Source organism: Cyprinodon tularosa, unplaced genomic scaffold (genome assembly GCF_016077235.1).
Source record: "Cyprinodon tularosa strain WSP-4 unplaced genomic scaffold, ASM1607723v1 ctg164, whole genome shotgun sequence".
NCBI classification, from domain to species: Eukaryota; Metazoa; Chordata; class Actinopteri; order Cyprinodontiformes; family Cyprinodontidae; genus Cyprinodon; species Cyprinodon tularosa.
This window is the reverse complement of record NW_024038475.1, coordinates 989862-1011351: the sequence shown is the minus strand read 5'-3', so window position 1 is coordinate 1011351 and position 21490 is coordinate 989862. Positions and strand designations below refer to the sequence as shown.

The window sequence follows — 21490 nt, the reverse complement described above, 5'->3', positions numbered from 1 at the left end:
CCCTTGGCAAGTCATCAGTCAATTATAGGGCAACACAGAGACACACAATCACACATAGACACCCAAGGAAAATTTAGAGACACCAATAGACTAGTCATGTATTTGGACCCCGAGTAACTGGAGAACCCACGCCGGCAAGAGGAGAACATGCAAACTTCATACAGAAAGATCCCAGGCCCGGAATCCAACCCAGAATCATCAAGCTGCCGTGCTACCAACTGCGTCACCGTGCAATCCCCCCATTCTGTAGTTATTATATATAAGGTGTTTATCTCAGTTAGTTAGTATTCCAATTATATGAAATGTGTTTGTTACCTGTACCACTTAAATTGGACCTAGTTTTTACAACATTTGCATACAAATTATTTTACTAAATGTTCCCATACTAAATTCAGGTAAAGAGCTTTTATGTACTCTGCTTTATCTACATGGAAAATTCTGCAAGGAGACTAAAAACTGTTGTTTTTTTTACACTGCATTATTAAGTCCAGACTAAGAGCACTCTAAGAAGCCTTACATTTCATTTTTTAAGACTGTGTTTATTGTGTATTGTTTACTGTAATAAGACTTGTTGCCACCGACAGAAAATGATAAGCGTTGGTTACTTGGCCAAGGGTATAACCTGGCCTTGATTTATCTGTCTGATCACTGCGCATGACTTTCACCTGGTATCAAAGCCTGCCATGCCTTTTGGAAGGGTTGGCTCTTGCTCACCCCAAGCAGGCTCTATTTATTGTTGAGACTCCTCTCTGCTCGCTGGAAAGATCACCAGGCTACCTGCAACTGAAAAGATGCTTCATGTTTAAATTATATAACAAAATTTTATCCAACAGGAGATCTTCTGTGTGAAGGCTTCTCCTGCAGTGAGTTTTGATCTCTAATGGGGATCTTGTAAACATTAAATTTAAACAGTCAGTTTCAGAGACCAGATAAGAAGTCACAGGAGAGATAAGAAAGTTAGCGTGACTCATGAATTTTCCAGATTTTATTTGGGTTTTCCAATCTTGCACGAAAGCACTCAAATGACTTAGCTTAAATGGAATTTAGGATTGTTTTTCTATGAAATAAACGTATATATACAACCGACCAATAACTGAAAACTGCTACATACAGTAAGCGAATCACAAACGTACCAATATCCAGTAGTAGTATTGTTATACAAACTGAGCCAAACAAAAAAAGGTATACAAGTATTTTCTTAAAGTCCAACAACAAAGGCAAAAATAACAATATACATCAACTTTGACGGTTGACGAGTAAAAATAGTATTAAATATTTTAAATGTTCTATCAGCAACAGTTGTGTTGTCTAGGGTTAGAAAGTCCTTACAGAAAGGCCATATGTATCAAACTATTTACTACTTAGTTTAAAGTTGATGATGGTTTGATGTGTCTGCTGACATGTTCAGTATGAGAAGCCAGATGACATGCTTCATGTTTTATGTTCCTGCTTTCTGATCTATTATCAAAAGGCTGAGAATGAGGTCAGATCTGACAGAAAGGAGCAGAAACATACGAAGGAAGTTAAAGGATATCAGCAGTTTGATGACTTGAGTCTCTGCAAGTCTCTGGTACATTTGCTGGTCATTTAACCTCCTCATCATTTTATACTTTTGCAGATTTTAGTCCTGACATTTTCTAAAGCAAAATGGTGCCATTTGCCATATGGCATTTTGAATCAACCATGCATAAAGTAACATATTTAACTCCATGATGTAAGTCATATACTCATACTTATTGAAGTAAGTTTTTGACTTTAATAAATGTTATTAAAGCTACTTTGGTTTTATATTCTCTCAAATTGCATGATTAAATTGGCTGAAATGGAGATATCAACAGACAAAAATTCAAACTGACCAAGTGTCTAAACTGAGACAAATTAAATTTTAGATTAAGTTCAAAGGTTAAAGTTTATTAAGATTAATGAATGATAGATACGATTCTAATCTAGCTGTGTGTTTTAGTTTACCTTAGGCCTACTGTAGGCAAAAGAAAATAACCTCAGGCCGGAAGGCTCTGGGTCTGATTGCCTTTTCACTAATCCATAAAGCCAAATTTGTACGTTTAAACAGGCCAATTTTATTCCCATAAACTTGAATATTTGCAAACCTTTCATGTTATTTATTTCCCTTTTATGGTTTTTAATTGTATCTTTAATTTGGACAAATTTTTTGTCTTGTCCATTTTTAATCAAGCTGATTTTTGGAGCTTCTGAACCGTCTAAGATAATTTTAGGTGACGCAAAGGCAAAATCCTTTCTTTAGACTATGAATATATGAATAGTGCATAACACCAGTTTGTTGTCCCAGTGGTCAAAGTGGGAATACCAATTTACCTCATGGTTGATGAAAAATACCATTGAAGAAGTTCCATTTTATACCATTTCTTGCCTCTTTGCCAATACTAATAAAAGGGCCAAATGACCAGCACTGTACCCCTAATGTCAGAGTTTGAACCCTGATTTTAAAACATTTCCCTTAATCTACTTTTTATATCTTATTTTGGGTTTGAAAGTGGGAAATAAATTAAACCATGGGAAGCTCATTAGGTTGTAGATTTGTTTACTCAAAGAATCCAGATTATAAAATGTGCCATATGTAAATGTACTTTGTACCTTATGATACATTTTTATGCAAAATATGCATTACATATTTTAGTTTTTACTTTAAGTGTCTTACTTGTTTTTTATCTCTTAATTTGGCTTAAAGAAGTGAACATTTCCTAAGATGGAAGCTAAAATTGTTTTGATTGTTGGTTTGTTTTAATGTAGGTGGAAAACATCTGATTGATTTTTGAACTGAATTACTATGTATGTTTGGTTTAAGAAACATCTTGAAATCTTCTTAATAATAAAAACAGTAAAACTCCAATGTCTTCTCCTTCCTCTCTGATTTAAAGCAATATCATAATCGCTTTTGTTTTAATACTTTTGACAGTAATTAGGTCTCACATATTTCAGTGCAGTTCACATACACTTATAAGTGGGAAAGTTGCAGAGAAAATGCAATATATTTAGTTTCAGACTGCACAGTATTATATTAACCTCATCAGAAAATGTAGAGAATAACTTAATAAGCAGATACTCTAACTCTAAAATGTTACAGACCTCAGCAAATGTACATTTATGTAACATGAGGATGGATAAATAAAGAGGAAAGATTGTTGTCTCATCTAGATCGGCATCAACTCAAGAGGACTGGTGAGCCAAGCAGCTGCCGATAAGAGTTCTGACTCGGACACGCCTAAGAGGGAAGCATCGGCAGGAAGTGAGTGGATGGGTGCCTTCGTCGAGCCTTGTGACCTCGCCGTGGTTTCCCTCGTCCATTTAGAGAAACAAACATCTGCCTGCCACCATGCTTCCAACGAAGTGAGGCGTAGGTGTTGTAGCCGTTCTCCTCAATGCGTTCTTTGAACTTGCAGCTTGGGCTGTACTTCACCTACAGTCAGACAGAGAATGGAGACGTATAAATGATATTGTAAGAGGAAGGTCTACATACAACACTACAGGGGAGCGTTGACCTAGTGGTTCTAGCAGTGTGCTTGTGCTCTGAGAAGGTTGCCAGAACCCGGTTCGATCCCCAAAGCCTGCACTCCGAGTTCCTGAGCAACACCCTAACCCCACACTGCTCCCCGGGCTCCACAAAATGGCAGCCCACTGCTCCCCAATGGGATGGGTTAAATGCAGAGAGTGAATTTCCACATTGTGAGACAATAAAAGGATTTATATTACATTACAATACTTTTTTAAAGCTGACAGATTTTCATGCTCTGCCATAAAGGGTTAGCTTCTTTGTAGTCTAAATAAGAGAGTCTATAATTGCACTGACAGATTTTAATGGCTTTTTTTCTACCTCAAATAATATTTTCTTTATTCAAAATGAACACATGCCCCAACATTGACCATAATAAATGAAGCAAACATTTTCTAATCTCACTGGTGACTTTGTTAGGTTCATCTTGCCAGAAAGGGATGAAACCCTCTTTTGACTTGAGACTTTGCCTAATTTGTTGGGGCATGGATTTAGCCAGGTGTCAGAAACAAACAATTTTTAATTATTATGATCTATGTTCACGCAAAAGCATTAAACATTTGATGTATTTGATAAAAAACTGCTGACTGCTGAGGCTACTGAATTTTTGAGAACCATTTTTTATACTAAATAAACTACTTCACAGTCATTTGAAGCTTTATGACATCAAGCATAGCCCTACAGAAGAAAAGAGCAGTGGTCATAAAGTGGTAGATACATACTGGCTGTAGTTAAAAAATGCTCAATTGATATGCCCAAAATACCTTTATGTCACCAGTCAATCATCATGTCATCATGTTAATGCTGAACTCACTTGATGAGATGACGGGAGTCTGGTGTGCTAATGCTTGGTTGGAAAGAAAACCTGCAGCCACACGGCCCTTTCTGGAACCAGTTTGACACCCCTGGTTTAGGTAGTTAACAGTAGCTACGTTTACATGCGCAAAATTTCCCCGATCCGATCCAAACCTTGGTTGATCGGAAATTCAAAATCTCCGTTTACATGGACACTAAATGAAATGATCCGATAATGACGTGTGTATACATGTATCAAGCGTTGGATCAGATTAAATCTTTTAAGCATGCGCAGAACTTCCTGCCAAACTTGGCAGTTCTGTCTGCGTCTGGTTTTTGGGAGGCCTGACAAACGAAGCGCTCGGAGCGAGCGGAAAGAAAAAAGGAGAGAGGAGGAAAAAAGCGCTTGGCAGCGAAATGTCCGAGAGAAAATGTAGAGAATGAGCGATTGAACCGGCGTGGGAGAGCGAGTGGGCTGTGGAGAGGAAGAAGAGGAAGAGGAGGAGGATAAATTCCTGCTTCCTGCAGCTTTAAATTAACTTATAAGTCGGCGTTCCTAGACTCCCCCCGCCATGTTGTTCACAGCGAGAGAGACCGGTGATTTCCTGTTGTTGACAAGGCGGAAAACGTCACTCTGACGTCGCACACATGCGCAGTGAAGATTATTTTACTCTTTAGATCCGAATGGGTGTTTACATGGACGCCAATCGGAATGGCGATCGGCAAAAACCACCTCTCTCATTCGGAATTAAATTTAGATCCGATCGGACCGAATCGGATTAGAATCTTCAGTCTGACATGTTTACATGAAACATTTTTGATCTGATCAGGCCTTCAATCCGATTAGTTGTGTCCATGTAAACGTAGCCAGTGTGTTACTTCTTGAGCTCCTTGGGTTATTTACTGTCACAGGTAGGTGCTACAGCCAGGGAGTAAGTGTTGGGACTGGTATGATTTTAGGAGGGTTGGCCCTCACACGCTGAAATTAGGACCGGTCCACCGAGCAAATGCCTGGTATAATAGATTACCAATCCAAGGCTGATATAGATTTTGTTGAGTTAATCAGACTGTAGGGATTTGATTTTTCTGTTAAAAAATAGAAGTGGACCTAATTTAAGAATTTGCTCACCCTGATTTCAGTAAAGCTTGGCGTACACTGTGCGATTTTTTTCAACCGTTGCACACTGCTACTGCTCACACTGTATGACGAAACCCTGAGTTCACAGCTCACGATTTATGTTCGGCCCAACGCGATCTAATTGCTCACACTGTACGTCTTAAAACTACGTCGGACTCAGCTCCGCATTGAGATGGTGCTGGTTTATTCGGAAGCCATATGAGTAGAAGAGGAATATGAAGCTCACTAGAGGAACGCGCTGCCTTGGAAATTTGTGCAAGTTTGTGCTGAAAGCCCTAAAAAGAAAAGGTGACAACATATTTGGACAAAGACATGGCTGAGCAAACGTGGCTACTACGGTCTGTCAATTTTACAGAAAGAACTCCATTTCACTCATTGCATCCCTGCCTTGCTGACGTGTTTACATCTGAGAGGAAGAAGAAAAAAAAAGAGTCCTTATTTACGCATGCCCACTGAGCGGTTTGCCCGTCGTGGGTAAATTGCTCAGTTTATTCAAACATGTCTGATTTTCTCCCGACCTCACGATTCCTGATCGAGAGGTGGTCGTGAGAGGCTGATCACAGCTCATAACCCCCTGTACACTACACGACGCACAATCAGGCTAAAAGGTGGCCTGATCGAAAAATTCTCGCACGAAATTCTCTCCCTGAAAATCGCACAGTGTACGCCCTGCTTAAGTAACAAGCATCAACAAGCAATTGTTTTCCTTGGAACTGGATACTTTCTGTTTTTGTGACCCTTCTCAGTAATTCATCTTCTGCTTATTGCTAAAGGTTAACGTATATATCGCAACAATTTAGTCTTCAGCACATTCATGCTGCAATATGAATGCCTGATTTCCAATAGTGTTGACAAATGGGATAGGATTTTCCCGAAAGTGAATGCTAAATGTATTCAAACATTTGAAAACTTCTGACAAATCTGTTTTTGTCAGTGGTCAGAATTAGCATTTTCTTTTTATTTACCATCTTCTTAAAATAGAAGTTTTTCTCATTAAGATATTTAGTTGCGAGACTTTTTGATGCTATGTTCCAGATTATCATTATACTGTTAAAATAAGGTACAAAAATACCAGGTTATTCCAAACCTTCCATAATTTTCTTGTGATCTCTGGATTCTCAATGTATTTTATTTCATGAAAGGTTTTACAGTAGTGATTAAGGTGTTATGTTTCACCAGTAATTATCTGCCATTATTTATCTTGTATTACAAACCACCTAATACATATATAATCATTTTCCTAACATTGCTGTATATTCTGTATAATATGTATAATCTGTGCATGTAGCTCCCATATTCGTATTTTTATTTATATTTATACACAACCTTTTACAGTCCCTAACTATTACTTTTTGCTTGTACATACACCTGTAATAATATTTATATCCTGTATAGCACTTCTGGATAGATGCAAACCACATTTCGTTGCTTTGAGTTGAATTCTATTCTAATTCGATTCTTTTCTTTTTGTTGTCTGGTATTTCTTTCAATATGTAAGTGGCTGTAGTTGTCATCACACATTTAGTGTCAGATTTTATCAATGAGAGGTGATTATTTTTTCTAAATTTGTGATGTTAAAGTAACAAAGAGAAGATACCACAGAAAAATGTGAATGAGCGCAGCTTGGTCTTTGTCCCTACATGACGTTTTTTTTTTTTCCTTTTCATCTATTTTAAAAGTATAAAGCTGGGTATGGCTGCAGGTATTCTCAGTAGTGCACCAGGTGTATAGCTGTCATTGAAAGCAACATTCTGACCTCTGTTTGGATTATCTCATGGAGGATTTTCCTGAAATCTTTCTTGTTTACTCATCTCACACTCCCTTTGGCCAGAATTTGAAGTATTGACTTCAAGAAACAATGTCATAAAGTTGGATACGCACCGATCCAAAGAGTGTGCCTCTCTTGGACATGGCTAAGTACAGCCCAGTACTGACAGATTTGATGGCAACAACTCCCACACTGACGGATCGGATTTCCATCAAGCCTGAAAAACAAAAAAGAGGGGGACAAGAGTCTGGGTTAGAAACATTAAAGCTGTCTCTGTTTCACCATCAAAGACCTCTCTGCCTTATAAGGACATCGAGGTAAGATCTTAAAGGACATGGCAAGATATAATGTTGCCGTCTTCCCCTCGCTAAAAGGATGTGTACAATGTAGGTTCTTGATATTATGCAAATTCTGTAGCACAAACACACCTGCAGCACATCAGAGTCTAAACCTTCTTGTTTTATGTCTGCCCTGCTACATACATCAATGAAAACCTTTTTCTTTTCTAAATGTGACACTCTATCCTGATCCCACCAAGTGTTGTTTACTAAAGGAAATAAAGCCTGTTTCTCAGTTCTTCTTAAGTGGGCTCTCTAACCCACTTAGTGATTTCAAACAAATGCCACGTGGTCTGCTTTTTATCTGCATAAGAAAATAACAGCTGCTGCCATGACAGGTTTGTTTTTAAGGTCACCTCAAAGCGTTCTGAATAGACGTCGATTGAATGAGATAATGATCTCTTTTATCTTGCGTCTTCCATTTGCAGGCTTACACCTTCAAAGACACCTTGATACAGTTGCCGATATGAATGATGTGAATCTTGTTCATTACTGCAAACCATGCAGGTATTTGCCGGAAAACTAGATCAACCCTTTAACTTCCTTGTCAACCCCCAACCTTCCTTTGCTCAACCAGACAGTTAAAAGTTAAGATCTAATCCATGCTTGTACATAGATTATTTCTATGGCTTTTGTAATTAGGTATAAGCCAGAAAGACACGGTAAGGCTTTGGTGAGATATAGCTCAAATTTAAACCATCCATTAAAGAATAAATAAATGATAACTACACCATTTTATCCCAATCGATCATGGGGAGAGCATACATTAATATGTTAGTATCATATGTCCTTACTTAAATAGAGCAAGAAATAGACTTTTTAGAGAAAACAGCATCAGGTTTTATTTTGCATTCCTTCACTCACTTTCCATTAACTTTAATATGGGTACTGTACCTTTGTTCAAATGTTCTAATTAATGGGAAGCTGAATTTGATCAAAGATACAGATTGTTGCAAAAACTATTCACACCCACTGAATACTATCATATTTTCTTAATTTACCATAGTTGATATATGTAATTTGTATAATTTTGTAAACCAACAAAACATGTTTTTTATGTGATATATATTCAGTCAGTATTTCCATGGAAAGGCCATTCTATTTTGCATAGTACTGTAGCTTAGGCAGATTGGATGGAGAAGGTCCTGATCTACTGGAAACCAACGTCAATCTTAAATGTTTTTGCACACTGATTTTCTTCTTTTTTTTTTCACAGTGAATAATGGTTCTCCCTGTATTTTGCTCCATCCCCTCGTCCCATCAACTCTGAGCAACTTGCTGCTTGTCATGATAGTAACATTTTGATTTTCATTTATTCTGTTTTTGCTGTAAAGATATATATCATTTTGAATTACTGCTTAGTTTAGCTTCCTTTGTGTTTAATTAATTTATTTATTTATTTCCTGCAGTAGTTTACTCTAATATATGTTTTTTTGTTATTAGGTTATGTTTTCCCATTGAATATTAGTTATTTAAATTTCTCCAGGCCCTTCCCCATCCTCTAATTTTCTCTTTTGATCTTTCTGTTTCATATTCTATAGTCTTATTTGTCATTCTGTAACTGCCTTTTAGAGAAAGCCTTGGAAGCCATCTGCTGTGCCTCTTGGCGAGTCCTCAGCGGCACCTCTTCGTGGGTCAGTACTGTTGCAAGTATAGCGTCCAAGGTTCCTGTGCCACAGGTGCCTCCTCTACAGAGACTCTTTGCATCGTCATCCTCCCTGCCATCCTCCAGATACATTTTTTTGTTGTCACAACCTAGACCCTCTGCTTTAACATCGGGCACCTTGCTGGGAGGGGGTCCCTCTACAAACCTCAACAAACCCAAACACTGCTGAAGACATGAAAACATGATTTGCTGCGGAGGTGGTTTTTTCAGGGCTATCTATTGAATTTTTTATCATACATTCTTTCACCATGAATGTCAAAATGTTGTAATTTGAGAACTTCTTGAACATGTTTGCTGTGTTCCCAATATGGTTGTGGCAATCTGCAGGTGGCCTTTTTTATTGCTTTCTTTGAGCTGTTGATTTTTCTTTAACACGCTTTTCCATGTAGCCCATATTTGTGGAGTGCAAGCCTATGGCCATGTCCCAGTACCCACATCATTCTTTTTGCTCAAATCGTTACATGCATTAATGAACTGACTTCCACGAAAGCTGCTTAGATGTATGCTCAGCTAAAGTGTCAGGGAAGGGCAAAAAAGGGTGTGCCAAATCAATCATCACCCATCAATAGGAATGCTCAACTGAGAGATAATGTGAGTATTGGCATATGGCTTGATTGTTGTTTTGTTGACATATTCTCCCACCTGAGTTATCATGGTCTCTTAACCAATCCAACTCTGATCGTTGACGATGTGTTTTGTTTCCAGCCTTAATTATGCTTTTTTACCACTAATCAATGCAGCCCCCACAGAACAGCTTTGTGGAGGCTGTTAACACAGAGGTTGATTGGATCTCTTCACTGTTTATGCATCTCTTGGGCCCTCAGAACTTTAGATAGAAACAGACATGCACCCCTATCTTTGTATTATGAATCAACCCCATGCTTCCTACAGTTCTTAGCATCACCTGTTTAAAGTGAGCTCATCTTTTTTAGCTAACTCTTGATGAAGAATCTAAGTGCTCTTATCATTCTTTCTACTCTGACAGGGATGGGTAAATGATGCCTTGTCTTAGGTCTGGGACAGCTGCAGGGACCCAGGAATGCTTTGGTTTAGTTCATCCAGGTACCTCTCCAGATGCACCCCCATCATTCCTGCACTGCCTCTGATCCTCGGAGGAAACATTAACCCTTTAAAAGGTTTTTTCCTTTTTTTTCCTTCTTTTTTTTCTTTTTACGAGCTGTGTTTACAAGCACCTGGTGTACTTTGTGGTGACACCTGGAGCATGCCAGGGACTTGTGAGCAATAAGCTGAAGCTTGGTTGATAATATAGGGTCTTGCAAGGGTTTATGGGGTATTAGTTCATTCCAGTGAAAACCGCTGGTGCCTGAAAGTGGTGGCAACAGTAACCGCCAACATTTGCTGTTTGGGCTCCAGAATTGAATTTGATTTGATTTGTCACATTTTTACACCTTTTTTCCTTAAAAATGTACAACTGGTTATTGAATGTCTCTTTTGGGGTTTGAAACATAGAAGAGTGCAGAAAAAAATTGTGATTTTATTTTATTTTTAAAAAACCCCTTTTTTTTTTTTTTTTTAAATATTGTTCCTACCTGTTGGATTTATCTGGTGTGGCTTGTTGAAAAAAAGATCTAAAGAAGTGAGAGGGGAAATTCCCACTCACGTCAAGGAATCACTTAGACCCTTGAAGCTTGACCACACATCTATAAACGCCAGGGAGATCCATATAAATCACAGGCCACCATTTGAAGAGTCTTACCATTGTGTGTATTTTATTTGGGCTTTACATGAAGAAAAGGTGCCTCTATGATGTGTTAAATATGTCTCAGTTAAATCCTAGGTTAGCCTGGGTTAAATCAAACCAGATATTTAAAAGCTGTGACAAATAATACATTTATTACTAGTAAATATATATATATATATATATATATATATATATATATATATATATATATATATATATATATATATATATATATATATATATATATATATATATATATATCATTGTCATTATTTTTTTTTTGTAGCAATCTGTCACAATACACGTCTTGACCAAGCTCTACTGTTTGGCACAATTCTTCCCTTCTTCCTACTGTGATTTTTCTGGTTATGGGGTAATCTCTTATCTTGGTGACCTAACAGGTGTCTGTCAGATTTACTTCTAGTCCATTCATAAAAAGCATTTTTTATGGTTATTAGTTTTCATCAATGTTTGGACGCACTATGGTAATAGAAAAATATTATTTTTGTATTCAACCATTTTGTTATTGATAAGAAATTAAATGAGCATCTTTAAAAAGTATGATATAAAATTATTAAATTATCTAAAATGAGTATTGGTTTTGGAAAAAAAGAATAGTATGTGCCTCTACCTTATGATTAAAAAAAATCATGATTTACATTACAGAAATTAAATTGTTGCAATAGCTGATGATGACCAGATTCTAGTATGTATCTACAGATATGTTTTACCATTTCGTGATGAAGTTGGAAGGTCTCCTTGTTCTCATCCTTAAATGATCAGTATCCAGTCAGCAATGTGACTTTGCTACTCAAAAGGTTACTTGCAGTCAGAAGAAACATCCTATTCGAAACAGAACATTTAAAAATGTGATGCCTTTGTGTTTAAGAGAACCTTTGATCCTCCTTAACCTCCAAGCAAATGATAGCTATTGCTAAAGAATATAAATACGTAGAAAAACAGTCAAGAAATTGTTTTATCAGTATGAGACATTTTAATGAGTTGCGGAAACAATTTACATCCACTTTCATATTTGGTGATGATTAAAAGTCGGGGAATTCTCTTAAATGTATTTAGGGAAGAATGTATATTATTCTTTTATTAAATTGTGCTTTTGTTTTGAAAAAGTATGAGGATTTTTAAGCTAATAAATAATTCAGTAGGTTTGGATATCTTTATGGAAAAACAAAGGAAAAAAAAAAACAACAACTATGAGAATTAAATAAATCTTTTGCAATTGGATCCAAAGGTCAGCACTTGCCTCATTCTCCAAAGCAAGTATCAACTGATGGCCCTATTGAGCAAAAGAAAAAAGGCACTTTTGGCTCCCCACTTGCAATTGGCAAGATCTCTTAACCTTTGACATGTTTTGGCTGGGACTGTCAATAAGCTCAAGCTGCCATTACAAGCAAATCCTGCACTATACGTGTCTAGTCAACTGTGGACTGGCCATTTATTTCTCCTCTAAGGGATTTTTAAAGCAGAAAACGTCTTTTACCCAGACTCTCTTTTACTCTTTCTTCTCTTTCTGTCGTCTGTATTTTGGACGCTAGCCCATCGTTAGATCATTGAAGCCTTTTCTGACCTTGAAAAAAAAAGGACAGAATGGAATGAAAGAGACACTCTCCCTTGGCTCCCTTTTGTCAGAATCCCAGGCGGGAGCGCAGGGTGAAGGTGCTTTTTGGATGATGGTGGGTTTGGTTGTGGGGTACCCCCGAACACTGCCCCAATCAGGTCTTTGTCGCTCACCTGTGAGGTGAAAAGCTTGGTAAGATCTAATTAATGAACGAGTGCTCTGAATGATAGACACCTTGGTGGAGCAAAATCCCTCCTTCTGTGTAAATGGAGGCTTTCACACCCCTGTTTGCTTTAATATAAAATTTTCTACACTATTTAATTTCTCTGCCCCTGTAGCAAACCCTCTGTCAATGGTTTCTGTCTCGACCGGAAAAGGGCATGGGAATTATGTGTTTACATTTTTTTTTAGAGTTTTGTTGCTTTTTAATAGAAGACATTCTTCTAGTATTTTTTTTTCAGCCCTTCTTTTTCGAATAAAAAAAGAAAAAACGCTTCTTGGCCTGCCTGGCCTAATGGCTGTGACCAGCACCTTTGATCTGCTATTACCGCCTTGAAGGGTCTGGTAGTGGGGGAAACAGCTACCCATGTATCGGCGTGGACAAAGGATGCCTCACTCACTATGGCTTTAAACACCTTGAGAGATTAGCATGAGAAACAGCAATAGCGAGGTCTTTAAAGTGGCAAGATAGGAATACTAGCATGTTTAATCTTTTTTGCACAATAATAGCACATTGTGGAATTTGTAGGAAAAGATCTTTCCAGACATAAATTTCTAATTTACACATAATACAAAGTGTGAGATTCTTGAACACTACAAGTGGAATAAAAAAATAATAGAAACGTATGTAAGGATACGCCAAACATCTGACTATGGTGAAATAACTTATGTTGTAATTATGCCAAACACTGAGTGGATTCATTGAAAAATCTTACTTTGAGAAAAAAGTTTAAAAAAAAATCTATAAATCTGTCGAAGACACCATGAGTCTCGTTATTCTCGAAGTTAGCAAATATAAAAACGGTTGATAATAAAAACTGAACAAGTACTTAAAGAGTTTACTGAGATTTAATGTCAGACCGAATGCTTTTCTTTGAAAATTGAATGCTTATATCTGTGTTGCTACATTTCTGATTAGAGTTTGGAAATACTTAATTTTCACACACCCCTAAAGACTCTAAAAGTACAGGTAAAGTTTTTGATTGAAAAACCACAGGAAAAATAATTGTAAATTTAAAAGCTCTTATCAATAACACTGTAAGGATTAAAGGTTGTAAAATCATTGTTGCTTTAAAATACGAGTTAAATTTGCAAATGCTGATCATGCTGGTAAAATCATCCTCTCATCAGTTGTAGCTCGTTGATTGCAAGTAACCTTTCGTATTTCATGACAGGCTGTCATTAGAGCAGGGGTCTCAAACTCCAGTCCTCCAGGGTCGGTGTACTAACACTTTTAGATTTTCTTCAACACGCCTGACTCCAATATGAGCTCATTAGCAGAGCCTGACTGCTGCTAGTGTTGCAGTTAAGTTATTTGGTTCAAGTGTGTAGAGCGAAGGAAACATCTAAAAGTAGCGGGACACCAGCCCTCGAGGATTTAAGTTCGAGACTCCTACATTAATTCAACAGCGGTGTGTTTTTTTCCAGGTTGGAAACACACTCAGCTTATTGGGCTTATTAGCCTGAAATATGTAACCAGACGCCCCTGTCAGTTTTGTTTAGTGACAAATAGTAAGTCAGTTAAACATTCTCCTTCCTCAGTTTTATTAAACCTGTGGCCAGATTGCCTTTCACACCAAGCAGTGTCCTGTTAGATGTTTCTTCCTGTAAAAACAGTTTTCCTTTCCACAGTGTTGCATTGGATTAATTTTGATTAGATAGTAATATCTGTTTTTTCTTGCAAGGATCCTTAAGTGTGAGGGAGAATATTTAAAATTATCTATATAACACTAAATTCACTTGAACTGATCTAAACTGGACATTTTCTATACATTTGGGCAGATATCAATATTCACACATCTACATTGAATATGTGAAAACAGTCAAATCCAAGGTTCCTGAGGTTTTGATACATTCTTTATTGTCCCCATCACTTTTTAAGTATATTAACATTGCTTAGTATAAAAAAAGGCCTCTAGACAAAGATTAGCCTTTCTAATGCTTGTGTTTCACAGCTACCATTGCAAGTTAAAGAATGGCTTTTCAATAATAATAAGAAAAAATATACAATAACTTTTTATTGTGGTTTTAAAGCCAATATTATATTATGGATTTTGTTGGGAATGTGTTGGGAATGCAAATTTATCAACATTTTTTCCAAACATCTGGAACTCTTTCTGTTTAAAAAGGATCACAACCTTCCCTGAAACTAAAGGGTAAATTACTACCTCCCACATCTGTCACGTGTGCATGGCTGTAAAGGTCCACAAGGCATGAAATGATGATCACCTTCCCACGTCTGTGTCAGTCTGCCCTACAACTTTTACAGGCCTGTTAATTGCACACTTGCAGCATTCGTGCCAACAAGCACGTAAATGTGTTTGCCAGCAAGTCCAAGTCCGATTTTTAATTAATTTCTGGCGCGTTTATTCATAAAACAACAGTAAGGTGGGTTGTTTTATAGACCTCCTTGCAACACCCAATGGTCATCTTTTATCTTTGATCTCATGCATGGCACTGTTCCTGTAAAATAGAACAGAGACACAGAAATTAACTTTTCTGAGAAAATAAATTATTTGGGGGGCTAAAAGAGAGAAGCACCAAGGGATTGTTATTTTGAATTTAAGTTAGGGAACTTTGAGTTTTGAGTTAGAACTGAATGGAGTGTCATTAAGCTGATTTTATCAGTTAATGAAAATACTATTCCTTTCGCTTAAAGTGTTTTAAAATGAAATAAACATGGTCAGCAGAAGTGTGAAGATCCCAACCTTTGTGATTGATCTTGTAACATTTCTGAAAGTAAGTAAAAGTAAGAAAACCAAGTAGGCCTACAGTGCATCTTATTGTTAGTATCATTCCTAAAGGCTGTATGCCGGTTTGTAATAATGCACATTTGGTTTTTCATGTGTTTCAAATGTTTTTTTGTTTTGTTTTTTTACCTTAAGAAAAAGCCAACGTAATTACCTAGGTGAGTTGCAATGTGTTACACCTAAAATTACAGCTTAACTTTTTCCAAGAAAATATCTACAGTAATATTAAGTGGAGGATTAATAATTTCTTTGCTAACAATCGTAACAAACAGGAAGCTTTTCTTGTTTTATGATTCTGATATCAAAAAACATGTTTTTTGGGCTTTGTATTGTCTAATCATGAATATTTGATATCTGGAGCTACTGGCTTAACATTGGTGTGTCTGCTTTTTATAGGATGTTTTGCTAATCTTCAAATATAATCTGCAAATATAGTATTTAAACACAATAAGCTTCTCATGTTAACATAAATATCACACAATGTATTTTTTTTCCCAACCTGGCAAATTTTATTACACTTATTTGATAATTGAAGCACAAATGAACACATTTGAATTTATAGATTTAAATTGCAACTTATTTTTTAAAATAGCATTTTTATTCTTTTACAAAGGCAGCAGCAAATATAAATAAATTAGCGATCTATATGCTGTATGAGAAGTTAAATGTCCTTGAATTGAAGCGTTGGGCTCTCTGGCTTTAAAGACGTTTTTTTTTTCTTTTGCTATTTTTTTTTTCTTTTTTTATATTTTAACACAGTTACTGATGAAAACTGTTGCACCTTTAAGGCTAAGGTTTCCAGCTTGGTTAACAGGAAACTGCTCTGTTATGATGTTAAACATTTCAGTTCAGGATTAATGTCAGAATTAATATTACCAATGCTAAAACTCACCAACTGAGTTATAATAGGGTTTATTCATTTTCTGGTAAATTATTCTATATTTAAAGAAACTATTTATTAGCTTTTTTTTATTTTTATAATTGATAATGTTCACAGCATGTGCCAAAGCTATACACATGCAGCTCACACTCTACTTGCCTTTCTTTGTGTTGTCAATTCTCTCATCTGTCAGCCTGGCTTCCACTTTCATTCTTTGCTGCATGTGTTTTGGTCCATGTTTCAGTTCAGTTATTTCCCAGCTGGGTCACAACCTCAGTCCCAACCTTTTTGTCCATCTCTCTCTCCCTCCCACCTCTGCCTCACTGACCCTAAAATGCATTACACCCCAGAACTCTTCCAGGACCAGGTTGATTTATTTATACCTTGGCTGTTGTTGGATATTTCTAATTTCAGCAAAGGCTTTCACAGTTTGCAAACACACCACACACAAAAAGACTAAAGTTACTTTAGGAAATGAGTGACAATTAAGGTTATCAAATGACAAAAGGTAAAAACATCTCTTAAATTTTGAGCTCACAAGTGTCATCCACACAGACGGATGGCCTCAAAAGAGGCACAGTGTCCAGAGCCTCTTGACCCTGTGATCTTACCTAGCCCTTAGATTAGCTCTGACTCTTAGAGCCTGAACAGCTTCTGCTTTAACTCATTTTGCTCTAAAGTTTAAGATTGTTCACAATCACTTAGAAAGGAGTATGCTTTGATCAGAGCTAATCAAATGAAACAAAAGTAAATAACTCCTTTTAGAACCAGGCATTTTCCTGCGTACTTAACGTTTTACAGACCTAAACAAGATGTCACTTTGGTTATCTCTCCTTTTGAGTACAAATATAAAAGCCACTAACCTGAAGAGTAGTTTGTGTTTGAGTGCATTCCTTTGCATGTGGTCCATCCTTTCAGAAAAAATAAGAATAGATGATGGAGAGAAAGAACAGGAAGACAGAGAAAAGATGGTATGCTGTTTCCACATTCCTTTATATCCCTGGAGAAATGACAGCAAGGATGAGCAAGAAGAAGGTTTTTGTCTTTTGCCCTCCCTTTTTTACCTTAAGGTTATACTATCATTATGGTTAGTGGTAGTCATATTTTTATTTTTAAAGAAATAATTTCACTTACAGGATGTAAAAATCAACAAATCCCTTTCCATGACCTAACTTTTTGATGCTTGGCAAGATTGCAATATTTAAGTCTCATTATATTGTTAAAGTCCATCTCACTCAAAAGAAAACTTGCATGCACTGATGATAGAAACTTGCAGAATCAGTAAACTATTTCCAAAGCAGCTTTGTGCAGGTTTTTAGGCCACTCTCCCCTGTCGTACTGAACAGTGTTGGGAGGTGTAAAGTGAAGGCGATCTAGCTCTCTACACGCTTGGGATCAGTTTTTTAAAGCCTGTGAACAAGACACTCGGCAGTGACCTGCTGAAAGCTGACTCCTAGACTCCCTCCTGCTTCTGCCAAGGCTGTGAGGGGTGACATTCTCTCACATCCAGAGGCTGGTCCTCGGCCCACTCCCCCAACCCTACCCCACCTTTTCTCACGTGGTGCTACCGGGAGAAGCACTCCAGGGATTAGCCTAGCCAGGTCTTTCAAAGGCCATTAGAGCAAATTACAGGTATCCTGTTACCAGTGTGCTGGAACAGGCCAGGTGAGGGGCGCAGAGGCCAGGGTAGAGCGCAGGGGTCAGCCTGGGACAAAAAGACAAGGCCACCCTGGGCCCCACTCTATCGGAGTGTCTCCCTGGCTTCACAAACTGGTAGGCCTGTATCTATGAATGGCTCACTTGATGGGACCTCAGAGACATTGTCTCACAGCCGTAACTTTAGCCTTTTTTTCTTAACGCCCTCCCACCCCCACACCTAACTCTCCCAGTGCTGATTTTCTTGTCTTTCAATCGTTGGGAGCATCCACACAAAGCAACTATAAAATCTGGGCAAAGTCACAAGCGGCAAGGCAACAGAGCATTCCAACCTGTTCCTGCGGCTCCAAAGTACTTCATTACCTTGCTGCTCTATATTATGGGTTTAAACTACATTCAAAGTAACATTAACCATTTCCACTTGAAATTTAAATCAAAACTGTAATGACAACCATGCTATCATTGATATGTGTGGTCTGTCAAAGTCTCACTGTGCTGCAGGCATAAAGAGGCCGATGGTACTGATAAGCTGTGTGGATGGCCACAGGGAGTTCCGCATCCTGCCATTTTCTATAAACCACACACACACTGAAAAACACAGGACTCTTGCCCAATTGTGTCAACCTTACTCACGCAAACACACACCGCACACATGCCTCACCCTATCCCGAACGGTGGATGACAATCTAGTGGAGGGTGCTGCGGAAGTGTTTCATTAGTCAATTACCGTTAGTAGATAAAGCCTGCGTTCCCACAGTCCTCGAGGCCGGGGGGTCAAATGTGACCAATTATCTCCCCGTCCCCTCACAGGACAGATTAGTCTGTCTGATTTATCCCCAGACAGGCTGACCCATGTACTCAAAAATCACCCTCCACATCTGGATACCTCTGAACGGTCCTGTGAGACTGCATGAACAATGTTCTGGGTTAGAACACTGCTTTACTTTGCATTTAACTACTGTTTAGGCCTGTTAGTGTAACCATTTAAGGGAACTTCACTTTAGAAAATACAGACTGTAGACATTTCCTTGCATTATACAGATAGACTCCATAGTTGTTAAGGTAACTCAGTCTTTCTCTTTGCACGACATAGTTGCAGAACTTCTAAAACACAACCCTCTCTGGTCATGGAGTCATGATTGTATGTTAGGGAACATCAGTCAGTTCATTAGGGACCTCCAGGATGTTGAATCAGACCCCCCACTCATCAAACCCCAAATTTACAAGCCCAGTGAGGTCAAGCCAGCCAGAAAATGTAACACAAGAAGTCAACTTGAGGAAGTGGGTAAGCTGCAGGGCGGAGGGTGCCTGTTGTAAGGCTTGGGAATAGTAGAGGTGAAAAAGGTTAACGAAGTTGTTGGTCTGGAGTCCGCCAGCTCATCTGTGCCTGCATGGTTTTAAGTGGGATGCAGTCTTGGGGATCATTATAGCTGTTCTTTAATCAGGGCAGGGACAGTGAACATCCAATTCATGCATCACATCCATAATAAGAAAATGACTCACTATCAGAGGTCTTGCAGAAAGCTTCATGAGTCACTATGTCCGTATTTTCATGCATTTGGAAAAGGGTAATAAAGATGGTCTGTTGATGTCCACGTCAGACTGAGGTCACTGTCTGTGGAACTAAATGCCAGTAAGCAGGTCTATAGGTGAATACAAAAGTCAGTCACACAGAGAGTATATTACTTTTACAGTACCTTCAACTAGGTTTGAATCCCCTAATTCTAGGAATGCACTGATATGAAAATCTGGCTGATAACTGATATTTTATATCATCAATATCAATTCCCTACCTTTTTGACACCCTTAAAACTGACTACCGTGCTTCCATTCTTCAGTTACACACTCACAGTCCTGAACTCCATCACAATCACTGTCACATAAACATATAAAACATGACCAATCCCCTCCCTTCTCTTTCCTGAAACAAAAACAGCCACTACCTAAAAATGAATATTTATTGTTCATATCAGTTCAGTTTTACTTATAGAAGTGATACTGATATACTTAAAAATGTCCGACATTGGCGAGTCCAAATATCAATGCCGATATATCGTGGATCTCATTTTGTACCCTCCCTTTCCCATTTTGTCCTCACAGAACCATCATGTACCTGTAAACAAACCATTTCATGCCAATATAAAACATTGCATATGTTTATTTAAGTATTTATTTAAGTATTTCTATTGATAAGACAGATAAACAGAAATACAACTACCGGTACTCTAATATCACTATATTTTTTATCACAGTCTATTTCTATCAAGTTGATTTTAATAGCTATTTAAGTCATTTGTGCACAAGAAAAAAATGTATACCCTTTGATTAAATGTTATGCAAATAGTGAAGCTTTTTTAGACCAAAATCTAGACTAAAGAGTAAAAATAATGTGAACTGGATGAAAGGATGATCTTTCCACGACATTATTGAGCCACAGTGATAGTTATTTACATACATTCAAACCATTAGTTCAACAGATACTTAACAGATAGTTAGAAAAGGCTAGTAAATAAATTACAAAAGTAACAGCATTTTATAAAAGGTTATTTCTCAACTCAGCCAAACATACCTACACAGTTTTACTTTTTTGTTTTTGGAAATCAAGCAAGACACAGGATGCAATTTCAGGTACATGCAAAATATGCATTTAAGCTGCATGACAAGTTTGCAAGGAAAGTGTTAGCTATTTAAGTGAGTGTCTGCTTTTGGAACCAGCAGAAGTCATAACACATTTGAACCCAGACAGAATGTGGATACATTTGTACTTTCTTAATATTCCTTTGAAATCGTTAACCACCCCATTTGGTGAGCTTTTAAGTCTTTAACATCTATTGGTTTTTTGAATGAATCTTGTACAGCACAACAACTGACAGAAGGAAAAGTAAATGTTGTAAAGTTTGTAGAGTTCTGCATACCCTACCCACTAGATTTGAAGTAAGCACATGTTTGGCTCAGGTACATGTTTCCAGTGAATGAGCACCAGGACACAAAATATTCTCTGTGGCCTGAACTTGCCCCATATTTACATTATTAAAATGAGATGAGCATACAGCAGTTGACAGAAGGCACAAGAGTGAAATCAGGTTCCTGTCAAAGCTGTCATTTGCTCCACTGACCAATGGGCCCTGACCTTAATCCTATCCACTCCAGGGGATGAGAGGGGGGAAATGGAGCTAGGGGTGGAGATAGTGCCTGTTCAGGTACAGTGTGTTATAAGAGTATTCATACCTCCCTGATCTTATTGTTTTTTGTTGCATTACAGCTACATTCTTTTGTTATTTATTTGGAGGCTTTATGCAATAGGTAGCTCATAATTGTAAAAGGGAAGAGAATGATCCAGGAGTGTCTTTTTTTTTTTTTACAAATATATATCTAAATACAGGGGTATAAATATTTTTTTCTAGAGCAAATATGGATCCATACACAGAGTCGGTACTTCGGATTGACTCTCCACACAGGCTCATCTGCACCTT

General features: G+C 37.6%; 1 protein-coding gene across 1 annotated transcript in view; it reads right to left on the bottom strand.

Moving 5' to 3' along the window:
- Window positions 1–1911: 1911 nt before the first annotated feature.
- fgf22 (fibroblast growth factor 22) overlaps window positions 1912–21490 on the bottom strand; it is a 35625-nt gene continuing 16046 nt past the window's right edge. The window contains exons 3-4 of the mRNA XM_038280749.1: window positions 7344–7447; window positions 1912–3436 (exon numbers count right to left, since the gene is read on the bottom strand). Coding sequence (XP_038136677.1) covers window positions 3242–3436; window positions 7344–7447 — 299 coding nt within the window. The 3' untranslated portion in view covers window positions 1912–3241. The remainder of the gene's footprint in view (window positions 3437–7343; window positions 7448–21490) is intronic.